General features: G+C 35.4%; 1 protein-coding gene across 1 annotated transcript in view; it reads right to left on the bottom strand.

Moving 5' to 3' along the window:
• HCN1 (hyperpolarization activated cyclic nucleotide gated potassium channel 1) overlaps positions 1–17841 on the bottom strand; it is a 395566-nt gene that overhangs the window by 114734 nt on the left and 262991 nt on the right. Inside the window, exon 4 of the mRNA XM_021695347.1 lies at positions 2594–2812. Within this exon, the coding sequence (XP_021551022.1) occupies positions 2594–2812 (219 nt within the window). The remainder of the gene's footprint in view (positions 1–2593; positions 2813–17841) is intronic.

The following is a 17841-nucleotide window of genomic DNA, read 5'->3' as shown; positions in this document are numbered from 1 at the left end:
AGCAACCTCTTCGACCTCAGCTGCAGCAACTTCTTCCTAGAAACATCACCAAAGGCAAGGGAAGGAAGGGCAAAAATGAACTATTGGGACTTCATCAAGATAAAAAGCTTTTGCACAGCAAAAGAAACAGTCAACAAAACCAAAAGACAACCGACAGAATGGGAGAAGATATTTGCAAATGACATATCAGATAAAGGGCTAGTATTCAAAATCTATAAAGTACTTCTTAAACTCAACACCCAAAGGACAAATGATAAGAAATGGGCAGAAGACATGAACAAACATTTTTCCAAATAAGACATCCAAATGGCCCACAGACACATGAAAAAGTGCTCAACATCGATCGGCATCAGGGAAATCCAAATCAAAACCTCAATGAGATACCACCTCACACCAGTCAGAATGGCTAAAATTTACAAGTCAGGAAATGACAGATGTTGGTGGGGATGCAGAGAAAGGGGAACCCTCCTACACTGTTGATAGGAATGCAAGCTGGTGCAGCCACTCTGGAAGACAGTATGGAGATTCCTCAAAAAGTTGAAAATAGAGCTACCCTTCGATCCAGCAATTGTACTACTGGGTATTTACCCCAAAGATACAAATGTAGTGATCCAAAGGGGTACGTGCCTCCGCAATGTCCACAATAGCCAAACTATGGAAAGAGCCAAGATGTCCATTGATAGATGAATGGATAAAGAAGATGTGGTGCATATATATACAATGGAATATTATGCAGCCATCAAAAGGAATGAAATCTTGCCATTTGCAATGACATGGATGGAACTAGAGGGTATTATGCTAAGCGAAATAAGTCAATCAGAGAAAGACATGTATCATATGATCTTACTGATATGAGGAATTCTTAATCTTAGGAATAAACTGAGGATTGCTGGAGTGGTGGGGGGTGGGAGGGATGGAGTGGCTGGGTGATAGACATTGAGAAGGGTATGTGCTATGGTGAGCACTGTGAATTGTGTAAGATTGTTGAATCACAGATCTGTACCTCTGAAACAAATAATACATTATATGTTAAAAAAGAAGAAGAAGATAGCAGTAGGGGAAGAATGAAGGGGGGAATCGGAGGGGGAGATGAATCATGAGAGACGATGGACTCTGAGAAACAAACTGAGGGTTCTAGAGGGGAGGGGGGTGAGGGGATGGCTTAGCCTGGTGATGAGTATTAAAGAGGGCACGTTCTGCATGGAGCACTGGGTGTTATGCACAAACAATGAATCATGGAACACTACATCAAAAACTAATGATGTAATGTATGGTGATTAACATAACATAATAAATTTTTTTTAAAAAAGGCAATGTCAACTGGAAGAGAAAAAACAGTATATAATAGAAACATATACCTTGTTGTAGTCTTATCTTAAATCCCCATAAAGTGAGCCCAAATTCCTTTGAGTATATAATTTTCAATCAAAGTCAACATTGTATAAAGTCTCCTCTCTTACTGTGTGCTTTGTTCTTTCTAATTTAATTGAAGGCTTTATTTTAAAATGTACCTCGAAGCAATTTTGGTGGTTCATCTTTTCATTACTTTGGTAATAAAATACCAACTTGCTCATTGCAATAGTTGGTGGCAGTGTAATTACATCAAGGGAAATAAAGAATCTGGGTTCCTTTTCTCCTATTGCGTGATTATAGTGTTGAAAACTTCTGTAAATAAAGCAACAACTGAAACAATCTTTGGCTATTTTGTAGGTATTTATGAGTCTAGCCTGTTATCACTCACTCGGAGAAGTATTCTAGAACTATTTTAATCATTACTTTCAGACATCCTCTTTGGCAAGGTGTACAACTAAACTTCTACATTATAAATCCTTCCTTCAGTTATGAAATATTCTTATTTATCTGTCGGAAAGTTAATGATGTTTGGTCAAATATACATGTACTGTCCGATTCCCCAGGGTTTAACCCCAGACAAAATAATTCCGCATATGAAAAAAGAATCCAATGAATATATCATCGCATATATTTACTTTTTCTCTCTGTTTTGAGAATAGTTTAGAGCAGCAATCATTTTAATTAACACGTCATGCATAAGAACGCATGATAGCAGCTGTTAATATGCATTTTTAAGACTAGAGGGTGTGATGACTTATCTAGATAGAAGAGAAACATATGTTCAGCAAAGCATATGGATTTTAATATAAATTATGATTATAATGCAGAGAAACACAGAGGGACATGTGCAATGGCTGCCTAGTTCCATTGAATCTCTAACATATTTTCCTAACATATACTAGAGAAGGCTGCATATTATTTTACCTGTTGAAATATGATAGAACATGATCGATGGTAATACTTTAAATCAGCTTCATGTATTCTCAAACACATAACTATTTTTTCTGTGAATGTAAATTCAGATTTTTTAAAAAAGGGCTATTCAGGAAAGAAATGGGAAACAAATGACAGCTATGACAAGCATCTTGAAGAAACTGCAAAATATCAAAGATTGTGTTTTCCTGCTTTATATGTTTTATTTCATTATATTTTTGATAGAATGATAGTTTAGTTACCTTGAACACTATTAGTTAGATTTGCAAACTAGCTGGTTGAAGATATTAGCAATAAAACAAATTACCTTCTCTTGATACTGCCGCCTGGAGGAATCCAAAGACTGGATTAAAGCTGTGGCATGGCCGACAAACATGGCATAGCAAGTGGCCCCAACGATCATGCTCAGCATGGTAATCCAGAGGTCCGACATGCTGACTGGGGCCTGGGCTCCATACCCGATGCACAGCATGTGACTCATAGCTTTGAAGAGTGCATATGAATACTGCTTTCCCCACGAGTCATTCTGGAACCAAAGAGAAAAAAGAAAACAGGCTGAGCCATCACAATTGTGGAATGAAAAGTGAATGTGACCTGTACAGAAAAACATTAGAGAATGAGTATGGAGAAACATCCCTGTAATGGAACATTTACACAGATACTTCTTCATCACTACTCAAATGACTTGATGTTTTTCAAGGCTTGCCTACCACTAGGAAACAGAAATAATCTACTGTTAATATATGTGCATCCCAAACATCAGTTTTAGGTTTGTTGTTTTTAAAACAAAAATTTCTTTTGGGACAGTGGTGTGACTGTCATATAAAAATGCCAAGAATGAATGCTGATGGGCTCATTCCAAAGTTTCTAGGCAATCTAGTCATTTTCTAGCAATGTATTTGCAAGCTGAGAAACGTTGCAAAAACGTGAAGCCAATGGGCCTAAGTATAAGAATTTTTATCAAAACTACGATGTTTAGATTTTAGAAAATCCAAATCGAAATATTTGCATAGTCCTTAACTCTATATTTCTTAAATGAAAAATAAACATATTTTGGAAACGCAGTTCTGATAAATGGGAAGACTTCCTTGAAGCCCTCTCTCAGAGTAATGTAAGTGAGAATTCAAATGTCAGGACTGATGATGGATGAATCTTGTTGGCTTTTTATAAAATAATATAATAAAATAAAATAAAATAAGCAAAATAATATCTTGGCAAACCCTCTAGACAAAAAGAAGCTGACTTCTGAGAATAGTTATTGCATGAAATTTCTGAGTCCTTTCAAAAATTTATTCCAAGCTCAATTCTACAAAAATAAGCTATTCAATATATCTACCCTTTGATAAAACTTAAAGGATTCTTAGGATCAGTTTGTATCAAACCTCATGGCCCAAGACTTTCATAATTTATAAGGCCCTGTGCAAAATGAAAATTTGGGGCCCTTTCATTCAAAATGTAGGGGGAAAAAGTGCTGTTAAAGATAATAATACATAATTTTTTCCCTTTAAAAATATTTTATTACTTATAATAGTAATAGTGGTAGATGAGTAACAACAGAAATTTATAAATTTCAAAGAATAACATTTTTGTGTCAATTATATATAATACAATAAATAGAAAAACTGTATTATTGTGGTATATTGATTGATCATATAATTTTTCTGGCTTAATTTTCTGCAAATTCATTCCTTAGGTCTTCAAAATTGATACATTTAGCAATTTCATTTTCAATTATATAATTGTAAGTTACATCATTTGTTTTGGCTAATGCAAGATTATAAATAATTTCTGATAGTTTTTGAGAACTTTTAAAGAAGATCTTTCTGTTGATGCAACTATTACTAGGGCTATTAAGAGTATTTTATACATTGGGACAACATTGAGATAAATTTCTGATTTAACATACAAATTTTAGTACATTTGGAGCTGATGATTCTTTTTTTTTTTTTTAAAGATTTTATTTATTTATTTGAGAGAGAGAGAATGAGAGACAGAGAGCATGAGAGGGAGGAAGGTCAGAGGGAGAAGCAGACTCCCTGCCGAGCAGGGAGCCCGATGCGGGACTCGATCCCGGGACTCGAGGATCATGACCTGAGCCGAAGGCAGTCGCCTAACCAACTGAGCCACCCAGGCGCCCTGGAGCTGATGATTCTAATGGAACAATTTTTCAGTGAAGATTTCACTGTTCATACAAATTAGTTTCATGAATGTGATTTTTTAATTAAACTTTTTATTTTAAGATAACTGTAGATTAACATGCAAATTATAAGAAATAATAGAGAACCCATGCACCTTTTATCCCAAATGGTGACATGCTGACGATGTTGTACAATGTTACAACCAGGAAACTGACATGGGTACAATCCACTGATCTCATTCATATTTTACCAATTTACTGGTACTCATTTGGGTGTGTAGTTAGTTTTATACAATTTTATCACATGTATAAGTTTATGTATTCATCACCACAGTGAAGATACAGAACAATTCCATCACAACAAAGATCCTTTACACTGTATATTGAATTTAATGTTGAATGTAAATGTATGCATTGACATTTTAATATTTCCTCTGACATTTCCTGTAACTTGCTGAGGTTGTGCACGAAACCAAAAGTAGTTTCATGATTTGCCTATAATCCAAAATGCCTATTTATGTATTTTATTCCTTTATTTTCTATTATAAGGAAAATTTAATTAAAAATTGTCTTCTTTGTTAATCATTGGTTCATTTAAAGTTTCATACGAAAATAGTGTTATTTTTTCATCAAATGTGATGATCTTTAAATTTAATCTGTATTTCTAGGCTGGTGGATATTTGCTTTGCAATGTTGCAGGAGTTTTCAAAACTGGACATTATAAACTGTGAAGAATTCTAATAACACCCTGATATGCTATACAATATTATAAGTATTATAATATATTATAATATTATATTATAAAATAAAATAATATTATTATAATTATAAAATATATATTATATTATATTGCTATGCAATATCCATGTGTCCTCCCTGTTTTGTAATAATTTATTGACAAAGTTTACCATCAGAGGTCCCCAAGTATTATCTTGGAATTGAGGCAGAAAATTCAATATCTGTGTAGATACTGCAGGGACAGGATCCTGGGACTGAGAGGCAGCTGCTCTCTCACCAAGATTCCTGTCCCTGCTGGCCTGGGGGAGTCACTCCTGCCCCCCACAGTCACTGCTGTTGCTTTGGGGATTGCTGTGGCCACTGGCGTTCTGGCCCAGTTCTGGCTCAGGCACACGGGGGACACAGCATTTCAGACTGCTGAGGCATGCATTTGTGCCGCCCCTGGCTGTCAGGCCAAGTGCTCGGTTTCTGTGTTGCCTACTGTGCCTACAGGCCTGAACCTGTGTGCGCAGAGCGGCTGCTCACGTTCATGCCCCACTGTCCCAGGGGACTTCACTTACAAAACATAACTTCATGGATAAAATTACTAGGAATGTGAAGATAGCAGCAGCTGAGCTTTATAACAAGCACAGGGTCCTCCTGGAAGTGGGTCCCTCTGCAACTATGAGTTCATACCCCATACCCATGAAGCCATCTCTGCCTTTGTCAAATGAACTCTTAAATTATCAGGAAACTGTAGGTTATTTTAAATATATTGAATATACATAGATCTTTTTGTTCATATTTTAACAGGGTTTTCCAAAATCAAATTTATAGATTTAAAAATAGGACATGATAAAGTTTAAAAGCCCCAACCTCATAAGCTTTGGAACTGCATATGGCTGTGAACAAGAAATAACCAGCCCCACTTGGTTGGAAGAGTTAATTTTCTTAAACTGAAATTCACTGTTATGTATAAAATAAGGTCATGTTGCCCCATCTATCTATCCATCCATCCATCCATATATACACACACACGTGTAAAAATGAGATTCAGTTTTAAGAAAAGAAAATTACTCGTATATTATATTATACTATGCAGATAGTATAATGAACCCATGAACAAGTTTTCATTTTGATGAATAAATAAAATTCGTCCCTTACACTTTTTTTCATACACAAAAATATATAACTATTCTCATGAATAAACCTAAAGTTCCCCAAATTCTAGATGTTCCAGGAACAAGGAATGGAGTATTCGATGAACAAAGGAAAGTGTTCTATAAAAATCTTGACTGTACATATTATTTAAAATGACATTAACATTGCTAAAATTCAACTCAGTAATATACTGATATACTAAAGATGAATTCACTGCAAACCACATTGCAAAATAAACAAAGGCTTTAATTCCTAAGATCTTTTCAAAGAATGGATAGAAAGAAAATAAGCTTGGCTTGTTTCTGACTGGCTTTTCAATCTCTTCTGGGCTCCCTCAGGACTCTAATTCCCCTGTCATGGTGACTTCCGTCCAGTACATGATAATCTTCTCATGTGCCTGGCATCTACTCATAGATTAGGACGTGGGCCATGTCTCATTGATCATGTTAGACTCTAAACTGCATGATTCAGTGGCGACACTAAATATTTTTAGGTGAAAACTGTTGTTGAAAAAAAGGGTGAATAAATAAATTTTGACTGTGCTGTTAAATCTAGTGCAAGATTCCCTTCCTTATACAGGGGCATAGTCATGTTATTTCGGCAACTTGATGGACTTAGATATAATGGGAATAATTCAAAAGTCCAATGTGGTGTCCAGTGGAGGCTGCACTTTAATTTTTTGTATTGCTTATTCCTTTGTTTTTGAGGGGAAGCAGTATGTGGAGCTGGAGAAGAAAGTTTCAATTTCCCAAAGGAATGCAGTTATGTAACAGCCAAACTATTTTGTATAAGAATGTGTGTTTATGTTCATTTTCATTTATCTCCTTAGGCACACACAAAACACACACACACACACACACACACACATCTTGGCCTTTCTTTCTACAAAAATGGATCATATCATATATACTTCTCTGCATATAGCTTTTATCGCAGGAAAATTCCTCCAAATAATCTAGTGTTCACATAACTATGTAATAACCCATTGTTGATTATGTCATAGTTAATTTTCCCATTTTTCTATTATTTTCCAGTGTTTGCCACTACAGACTATTCTGTAATAAACAATTTTGTACATATAACCTTTATCTCTATCAAATATATTCTCAGAAGTGTGTTTATTGGGTCAAAGAATAAAGTTTTCAATTTGATTTTAAAATATGTTGACAGACTGTTTCAAGGCTGTAACTTCTCCAAAACCAAGTAAAAATACACTTCATCATCTATTCTAGTGAGAAATAGTAATCCACTGTTACTTTTATTTACATTTCTCTGACTGGGGAATTTGAGAAAATTTTCATGTACTTATTAATCAACTGAACTTTCTCATTTCTGGTGAAATTCTTTTTTTTTTTTATCAATTTGTAATACATATCTGAAGACTGGATATCAATTCTTTAACTATTTGCTTTAAATATCTATTCCTAATTTACTCTTTGCCTATTGATTTTTTTAATGATATAATTTGCCACATATTTTAATTATTTTTTTAAAGATTTATTTATTTTAGAGAGAGAACATATGTGAATCGGGGAGGGGGAGAGGGAGAGAGAGAGAATCTTCAAGCAAACCACCCCGCCAAGCATGAAGCCCACCATGGGGTGATCCCAGGACCCTGAGATAATGACCCAAGCTGAACTGAGAGTTGGACACTCAACCACCTGAGCCACCCAGGCGCCCCAACATTTTGATTATTTTATGTAGGAAAATAAATCTGTAATTTCACCGTGAGCTGCTGAATCTTCTGTAATAGTTAAAAAGATCTCCCTAAATCTGAGATTATACATATGTAAGTATTTTGGAGATTATGTTATTTTTATATTTACTTATATTTACTTCTTTTACCTAAGAGATTTGGTTTTTGTTTTTTTGTTTTTTGGTATGTGGAACAAAGTTCACATTTTCATTCATTCTGAAAGAATTGTTTCTTGAGCCTGCATACAACTTTTAATGAACTGTCTGGTCTCCAGTGACATACAAATGCTTCCTTTGTTATATATGTCTCTATATACATTGGGGTGTTTGTTTCTGGGCTCAATATTTTGTTCCACAAATCTATTTGACTCTTTCTATGCTGGTATCATCTCAAATTACAGTGACTTTATTCTATTTTAACATGCATATAAAGCAAAGACCCTTCTCAATTCCAACAGAGATTCTGAGTTACCATGTGAAGAAATTTGGGCAGGACCATGTTTTAAGGTAAAAATGTGGATACATGATGCTGGATATGGGACAGGCATGGTATTTGAGGGGAAACTATGGGTGAGAACAGTCACCAAACCCAGAAAATTCCTATCTGTCTGCTGCCTATCTATCTATCTGAAGATAGACTGGCTCATAGATCAGCCAGTCTAAATTATAGAGAAGATACAAAACATAATAAGGAATACACTAGAAAACACAGGGATGTCCAGCACCAGAAGGGTCAGAACATTTTTCAGTATAGTATGGGAAGCCTCGGAAAATTTTTCAGCAGGAAATGATAAAATCTGATTTGTGCTTTAAGAAGATTGATCAGGGAGAATTGTTGAGTAGTGGTTCTCAACTGAGGATGATTCTGTCACCCAGGGAATATTGTCGAATTTTTGGTTTTTATAACTGGAGGAAGTGCTATTTTTTTTAAAGATTTACTTATTTATTATTTGAGAGAGAGAGAGAGAGCGCATATGTGAGCAGGGGGAGGAGCAGAAGGAGAGGAAGAGAGAGAATCCCCAGCGTACCTCATGCTGAGCATGGAGCCTTATGTGGGGCTCCATTTCAAGACCCTGAGATCATGACCTGAACTGAAACCAAGAGTCCAACACTTAACCGACTGAGCCTCCAGGTGCCCCTGGAGGAAATGCTATTAATATCTAATGGGTAGAGGCTAGTGAAGCTGCTAAATGACCTCCAATTCACAGAGAAGCTCCTCCACAGCAAAGAATTATCTGGCCCAAACTGCCAGCCTTGGTGAGGTTGAGAAATCCTGGTGTGGAGAATGGATTGAACAATGACTAGGTAAAGAAGTCAGTTTAAAAGCTATTATAAATTTAAGGGAGGTGAAATGAAAACTGAAATAGCATAAAAGCATAAAGTATAAAACAAGAACAACAATAAATAATTTTGAGAAGAGAAGGTCTATAGAATGTAGCATATTGGATTTTTATGACATGGTAAAAGAAAAAGGAAGGTAGAATAATTCAGGGGGTTATGGAAAATTTAGAGAGATTCATGCAATTTAGGCTTTTCTTTTCAGGGGAGACTGATTAGGTGTAGGGATCTTTTCTGTTATTCTACAAGACCAGAATCATCCTCTTTAGACATTGAATTGTGTCTACGCACATTGTGTGTACCAGAGCCAACCCAGCCCTCTCGGTGGAATATCAGTATTTAGGCAGCAGTCCTGTGATTCGGAGGCTGCTGCGGAGAGAATCCCAAGTGGAGGAATGTATCTTATACCATTACCTCCCTCTTCCTTATTCCCTCCAACCCTCCCCACCAGCCCCACCCACCATTACAACCCCAGCTACAACAGCTCAAGCCAGAAAGGTAGATTGACTGCGGCGATAAAATACACACATAAGTTAAGTAACAACATAAACAGCGTGTCAAACAAATGCTTAAAAAATAAGTTAAACTTGGAATATAAAATATAAAATATTTTTCAAGGTTACCTTGAAAAACAGTATGATGGTAACAACATGCATGGTTCTAAACTATTCAAAGTACCAATTATTACATTAAATTTATCAATCTTTATTTTGATATATATTTATTTACAAATTTATCAATTATTTATAATTTTTTATAATTTATATTTATCAATTTATTTACAAATTTATCAATTTATCAATCTTACCATCATATCTTTCTTCTCACCACTTGATAAATGATAACATGGAGGCAGAGAACATAGTGACTTGCCCAAGTTTACGAGTTTGTAAGTGGAAGATTCATTGTTTTGAACCCAGTCTGGTTCTCAAGACCATACTATTAGCTACTACATGACACTACTCTTGATTTTATAAACCTATTATATTTATAATTTCAGGCAAAATATTAAGGCTGAAAGACTAACTGATCAGTTCATCTCTCACATGCAACCCTTATTTAATGTAGCAAAGTAACAACAGGCAAAGACGAGACCTAAAGAAGGAAAAACTAGATCTGATAGGGTTTGGTGAAGGTCCAAGAATGTTTTCATTCCCAGGACATCATTTTTTTTTTTTATGTGGCTGTTCTCTTTTCATCTTTTCAAAAAAATGACTCATTTTATTTTAGTCTACATCAATAATAATAACATGAATGGGAGACTATATACTCCCATTGCTTTACCATATGATTACCAACTTACATTTAACTTGAATACTATTGAAAGTAAACAAATAAGTTACCTGTTAACTCTGATTTAATCTGGGTTTCTCTTGTTTTCATTTTAGGCAATGATTTACCAACAAATTGTTCCTTATAGACTTTTTTTTTTAATTTTTTAAAGATTTTTAAAATTTATTTGACAGAGAGAGAAAGCACAAGCAGGGGGAGTGGCAGGCAGAGGGAGAAGCAGGCTCCCCACTGAGCAAGGAGCCCGATATGGGACTCAATCCCAGGACCCTGGGATTATGACCCAAGCTGAAGGCAGACACTTAACTGACTGAGCCACCCATGGGCCCCTGACTACTTTTTTTTATTATTCAAAATGCTCACTCATTTAATTCATCACTTCACTGAGGCATCACTGAAATTAATTATTTTTTGAGGAAAACATATTGAGCCCAATTAACGGGAATATATATAAGTAAATTTAATTATTCCATCTGGGAACTCTCATATAGAAAAAAAATTTATGTTTATATTCCAAGTTTAACTTATTTTTTAAGCATTTGTTTGACACACTGTTTATGTTGTTAGTTAATTTGGATCAGGGTGAAGGGCTATGGCAAAGAAAGAAAATAAATGTTTATTCTACAGTGTCCTAGACCTCCTGACTTAGGACATTAAAACTCAAACTAAGCCAGGTAGTATATTCTGCCACAGAAACAAAAGTTTCTCCAGTCCATCGTCTTTCGTATGAACTGAAATTTTGTTAATTTAGAAGGCCAAAATATTCCATTATTGAATACCTGAATGAATCTTCTTTATCATTTGAAATCAAATGCAAGTATGAATATGTTAAGTAGGCAAAATCTTAGCAAAACTGGAAATATAAACTTGACTCAGAAATATATGCATCAACAGCTAAAATATCAAATTTTGACCAGTTACAATTTGCTTCTTCAACCACCAAATAAACTTATCACTTACATCAGTTACAGCAATGCCAATCAGATAGAAAGATACATTAAGAAGTTCTCAAGACAAGGAATATAACTGAGAATAATCTTCCTGAAGTCACAAGAAATGTAGAATAACAGGTCACCAATTCCAAAGTGTAAGTTCACTTGAACATGCCATGGTCTTACTTTATCTGTCTATAAGAGAATGGAGTCAGGGTAAAAACTGTTGTTCTTCATCAATTTCACAGGGCTGAAGTATGGTAATAATGGATAGATATTAAGAGCAAGCTTTCTACTGATTAGTGATTGAAACAGAATTACAATTGTTTTTAAGTATTAATTTGAGCATTTTTGTTCTTTGAAGTATGTCCCCTAGAATTATTGGATTTGTTTATTACAAACAGAAACATTTAAGGAACATCTTTGAGGAGGTCTTTATCTTAGTCGAATTAAACATTATTTGTGACTTTACAGATCATAGTAAAATAATAATGTCAGTAGGAAGACAAGTGGAGATCAACTCAATGAGGCCATCCTAAATTGAATTGCTCAGTAGAAATACAGTGCATGCAATTCCTAAGGGGACTCAGGGGAAGGACTGACAGTTACGTTGTGTGTAAAGTCAAAATGCAGACAGCAAGGAAGAATATTTCTTAAAAAAATATATGATGTAGGGCGCCTGGGTGGCTCAGTTGGTTAAGCGACTGCCTTAGGCTCAGGTCATGATCCTGGAGTTCCTGGATCGAGTCCCACATCGGGCTCCCTGCTCGGCAGGGAGTCTGCTTCTCCCTCTGACCCTAACCCCTCTCATGTGCTCTCTCTCATTCTCTCTCTCTCAAATAAATAGATAAAATCTTTAAAAAATATATATATATATATGATGTAGACTTTCCCCCCAGCATAAATATGCTTTGAAAGCAAACATTAAAGCCACTGTAGGCAAGAAGAAAAAGAGCCTACCAACACTGTGCTTTGATTTCATAACTTGTCAACCTTGTTCTATAACATTAGCACTATATTTTTAAATATATTAGTAAGTAATGAATTATTTCCCTTCAAGTCACATGATAGAAGCTCTTGAATTCTCGAAATACATATTTGTATTCTTGATAGTATTATCTCCAAAAAATTTAAATGCCATGGTTTCTAGAAATAACACTTAAAAAAAATACAATTATATATATTTTTCAGTTGGAGAAGTGTACTTATTTTTCTTATTTGTACAGTTTTGATCTGCTTACAAACATTTGCACCTCTGACATCAATCCTTTTGCCTTATAGAAGAGTTCAAATAGTTTTCAGCAATAAAATATAGAATTACTGCATAAGAAGATTACTGTTGCCATAAAAAGAATGATGTTTGGTCATTTTAAGTTCTAGACTTGTTCCCTGGTCAATTAATCCCTCAAATTCTAAGTGTATGTTTTCCTGCTTCAATAATGATGATAAAATACAAAATCAGCATTAAGTAGATTTATAAATTAAAATTTAATGATGCTTGAGATCACAGATATTTTTTCTCGTATTTCTTTTAACATTGGTTGCATTATTTTAAAATAAAAATTAAACATAGGGTGCTTGAGTGGCTCACTCGGTGAAGCGTCCTACTCTTGATTTTGGCTTGGGTCATGATCTTATGGTTGTGAGATAGAGCCCCACATGGGGCTCTGTGCTGCTTAAGATTCTCTTTCTTCCCCTCACTGTTTTCCCCTCCCCCACTTGCACTCCCTCTCTAAAAAAAAGTAATAAATAAATAAATAAGACAAAATAAAAATTAAGCATATCAATAAGTTATTTTTTAATTTGGTGGGACTGTTAGCCCAATTTTTTAGACTAAGGGTTCATTAATACTCTTTATAGAAAGGCCCCAAATCAGATATTTCAAGATTTTAAGTGTGATTTTTCTATAATTAGTGCTTTGACCAAATATTTTTATTGCTTGTTTGGACAAGTAAATATAAACAAATATATCTTACATATTTTTGATGTATAAATATCAGTAAACGTATTTTATATATATGCATAAATAAAAAGGAACAATGGAAGAGATTAGCATACACTGAGTACTTTACTTCTTGCAAGGTGCTGTTATATCAACTCATTGTTCCTCATAAAATTCTTGAAGTCTGATATTGTTCTTACAAGTAAGGAATGCAAAGCTTAGAAAAATTAAGAAACTTGCTCAAAGTCACACACTTGTCAGTGCCAAAGCTGAAATTCAATCATAGGTCTGTCTGAACTACAGTATAAACCGTCTCCATTCTGAAGGTCATAGCCACATCTTTCCTAACCATTTATATAAGTAAAATTCATAATTCTAATGCAGAATTTTCAAGCATTTTAAGAACATAACCATAGCACAGAAATTCTCTAAAATATATGTTTTCATCTCAACTAGCAAAAGGGAACCTCTACTACACCTTAAGGGAATTTAGAGGAAAAATTATCTCAGGTTTTCATCAGAGAAAACCTCTGAGGGAAAATCCCCTCGAGAGTTTGAGGTCAGTAAAGATATTTGGGTCATATAGTCGTACTTCACTTTAATAATTTCCTATTGGCCAAGAACGCTCAAAGGGTTCTCTTCCTTTCCTCCTATCCCCAAAGCCTGGAATGGAGTAAACTATCCTGGTATCTAAATAGGAAAAGTCTTCTGGAAGGAGGTCCTTGCCTGAGGCTTAATCCTCCAGAATGTGGAAGATGCACGTGAGGCAGAGAGGGAGGTTCCATCTGAACCACTACACGATGCTGTGTGCGTTCACTGACACCTGGCCAAAGTAACATAAGGAGTGATGTCATTTCTCCTCAGTGCTATTATTTAATTTGCACTTAAATTCATGTATGGGTTTTAGGAAAGCAACTCTGCACCGATGATTTTCAAATTAGTAGATCATCTCTTTCGGTGGCATTCTCAAGTAGTTTAACTCTGCTAATTAGAGGTTTTAGCATGTTGGTAGTGTTAAAAACTGCTAAAATTAAAGCAAAATTGAAGTAAAACAAAGAACTGTAATCCTTTTTTGCTAGGCTCAAACTTCTGCTCTTAATAAGGAAAGCAGCCACCTGGGGCATAAAAGAATCAGGAGTTATGAAGTTTTTCAGCTTGAGTGTAGCCCTTGGGTGGTTGGTGTTAATAATTAGAACATGAGGGGTGCCTGGGTGGCCTGGTTGATTAAGCATCTGACTCTTGGTTTTGGCTCAGGTCCTGATCTCAGGGTGGTGAGACTGAGTGCTGCAACGGGCTCCGCACTCAGCGCAGTCTCCTTGAGACTCTCTCTTCCTCTTCCCTCTGCCCCTCCCCCCCCACTCTCTTTCTCTCTCTAAAATAAATAAACAAATAAATCTTTTAAAAAATAATTAGAACAGGGCGCCTGGGTGGCTCAGTTGGTTAAGTGACTGCCTTCGCCTCAGATCATGATCCTGGAGTCCCAGGATCAAGTCCTGCATCGGGCTCCCTGCTCAGCAGGGAGTCTGCTTCTACCTCTGACCCTCCTCCCTCTCATGCTCTCTCTCTCATTCTCTCTTTCTCAAATAAATAAATAAAATCTTTAAAAAAATAATTAGAACATAAATTATTACAGATGCAATTTTTGGTTTATATAAATGTTTGCTACCATATGAAACATGGCATTGGGTTTTTCATCCTAGATAATCTGCATATATGTCAGTTGTATGACAGATGGTGTAATGTATAAAAAATATGTACTTCTTATGAAGATTAAATGAAAGGCATTATATATAAAAGGCTGATACAAAAAGTGGCTGTATATAAAAGGGCTGATACATAATACGGTGTTTGGGTGTTTTCTATCCAGCTTAGTTCTCTGCATGAGGGTCTAAGTTTATTAATAGTGTGTGTACATGTGTGTGTTTTCATTTAACAACTTGTTTATAACACTTTCTACTGCCAGGTACAATTCTAATCTCTTTACAAACATATACATCATGAAGAATTTTATTAAAATCTGATGTTCAGAGATCAGCATAACTAAACTATAGAGAATTTTAAACCATATAGAGGAGAAATTTATAAGCTGACAAGAAACTTACTTAGTAATTGGTTATTGATGTTGAAGTTAAAACTAGCTTTTGCATTATTCCAAAAGTGAAGCTCTCACTTGTAACAGATTCTGAAATCCCACCTTAGTAATGGTAGAATGTTCCCTTAACATTTAACATATCCATGTAGTGGCATGATGGTATGATAAATTTCTGTTTTTTTTTTTCTACCTTGATTTGCTACAGGGCTCGGCCACCAGAGTTAAGAAGGAATAGTGAAATAAAATAAAAGAGTTGACCCATTAAACAATTTTTTCCCTATGGTAGACTGACTTATATTCATAGACTCATAAAAAGTTGGAATTGTATGAAATCTGGGCAAAACTTTAGGCTATCTTTTTTATAAGCAAATGGAGTTTAAGAATATCCCCAATTTCGTGATTAAAATAACCAACTAGGGGCGCCTGGGTGGCTCAGTTGGTTAAGCGACTGCCTTCAGCTCAGGTCATGATCCTGGAGTCCCGGGATCGAGTCCCGCATCGGGCTCCCTGCTCGGCAGGAGGTCTGCTTCTCCCTCTGACCCTCCCCCTCTCATGCTCTCTCTCTATCTCATTCTCTCTCTCAAATAAATAAAAATCTTTAAAAAAAAAATAAAAAAATAAAATAAAATAAAATAAAATAACCAACTAACTAAATACACACACAAATAAGTGTATTCAGATATCCAACTCTATTTTAATCTAATATGCAAGGAACAATACATTTCAAAGTCAGAAAATATTGTTACTTGCCCATGGTCTCATCTGGTTTGCCTAAGGATTGAAAAACAAAAAAGCCCTCATGTCTTTACATGCTTGCAAGTATTGCTTCCATTAGCTTGGCATTGTCACTATAATAATTGAAATATCACTACCAACAAAAACATTGAGTATGGTTTATATAGATCTCTTACAATAAGAATCTAATTTGACCTGGTGATTATCACAGCAACCTTATGGTAGCTAGAACAGCCTTTATTATCTTCATTTTACTGAGGAGGATGAAATCCAGAGTTTCATTAACTTGCCTACGGCCTCATGATAAGAAGTAGTATCTTCCCATTGGGTCTCTGACCTTCCAAATACAGACACAGTACAACTGTAATTTAAGCTGTAATTGCTTAATAATTGCTATCCTGTACTCTGCTTACATATGGGTATTTAAGAGGAAAAAAAATCAACCATGGCTTGGGGTTAAACCATCTCCATTTTGAAAGTGATACTATAAGTCAAATTATGATTACATTCTACCTGGGTAAAATGATGAGGGTATCCACTATGATCTGTATTACCCAACATTACTATGGAGTTACCTATTTCAGAAAAATGCATGCTTATGAGGTCAGTGGCTAATTAAACTGTATAGAAAACTATTTCCCTATGCTAAAGTTATTTCAATCACAAGTTTAAAAGATAAATGATACCGGTTAAAATTATCCTGTTAGTTTAGAGAGATACTTTCTTTTTTTAAGCCAAAGACCTTTATTCTCTCACTGTTTTGTAGCCTAAAACTTTGATATCAAAGTCAGCCGGACTTCCTTTGATTCTTCCAGCTTCTGGTGGAGGCTGTAATTATTGGCATTCCTGGGCTTACGGCTACATCACTCCAATCTCTGCCTCTGTTGTAACACGATGTTTTCCTCTTCTTGTAAGGACAACAGTCATGCTGGATTAAGGTCCCTCTAATGACCTCATCTTAACTTGATTACATCTGCAAAGATCCTATTTACAAATAAGGTCACATTGGCAGATGCTTGGGCGTTATAACTTCAACATATCTTTTTGGGAGGCACAATTCAACCAATAAAAATAGCTTTGCTCCAAATCAGAAGAGGTCAGTCTAAGTGTGGGGAGTGTAACTTTATGTGGCAGTCACAGAACATAGAACCTGCAGCTTCAATCACAGTCCCATTGGTGTGTGTTTGTAGTAGGTGCAGCTTGGACTTCCCAAGTTAAAAAAAAAAAAGAAAAAGAAAGAAAGAAGAAAGGAAGGAAGAGAGAGAGAGAGAAAGAAAGAAAGGAAGGAAGGAAGGAAGGAAGGAAGGAAGGAAGGAAGGAAGGAAAGAAAGAAGGAAAGAAAGAAGAAAAGAAAGAAAGAAAAGAAAGAAAGAAAGAAAGAAAGAAGGAAGGAAGGAAGGAAGGAAGGAAGGAAGGAAGGAAGGAAGGAAGGAAGGAAGGAAGGAAGGAAGGAAGAAAGAAAGGAAGAAAGAAAGAAAGAAAGAAAGAAAGAAAGAAAGAAAGAAAGAAAGAAAGA

This window comes from Neomonachus schauinslandi, chromosome 7 (assembly GCF_002201575.2).
Source record: "Neomonachus schauinslandi chromosome 7, ASM220157v2, whole genome shotgun sequence".
Taxonomy (NCBI): Eukaryota; Metazoa; Chordata; class Mammalia; order Carnivora; family Phocidae; genus Neomonachus; species Neomonachus schauinslandi.
The sequence above is the reverse complement of the archived record's forward strand: the minus strand, read 5'-3'. Positions and strand labels throughout refer to the sequence as shown.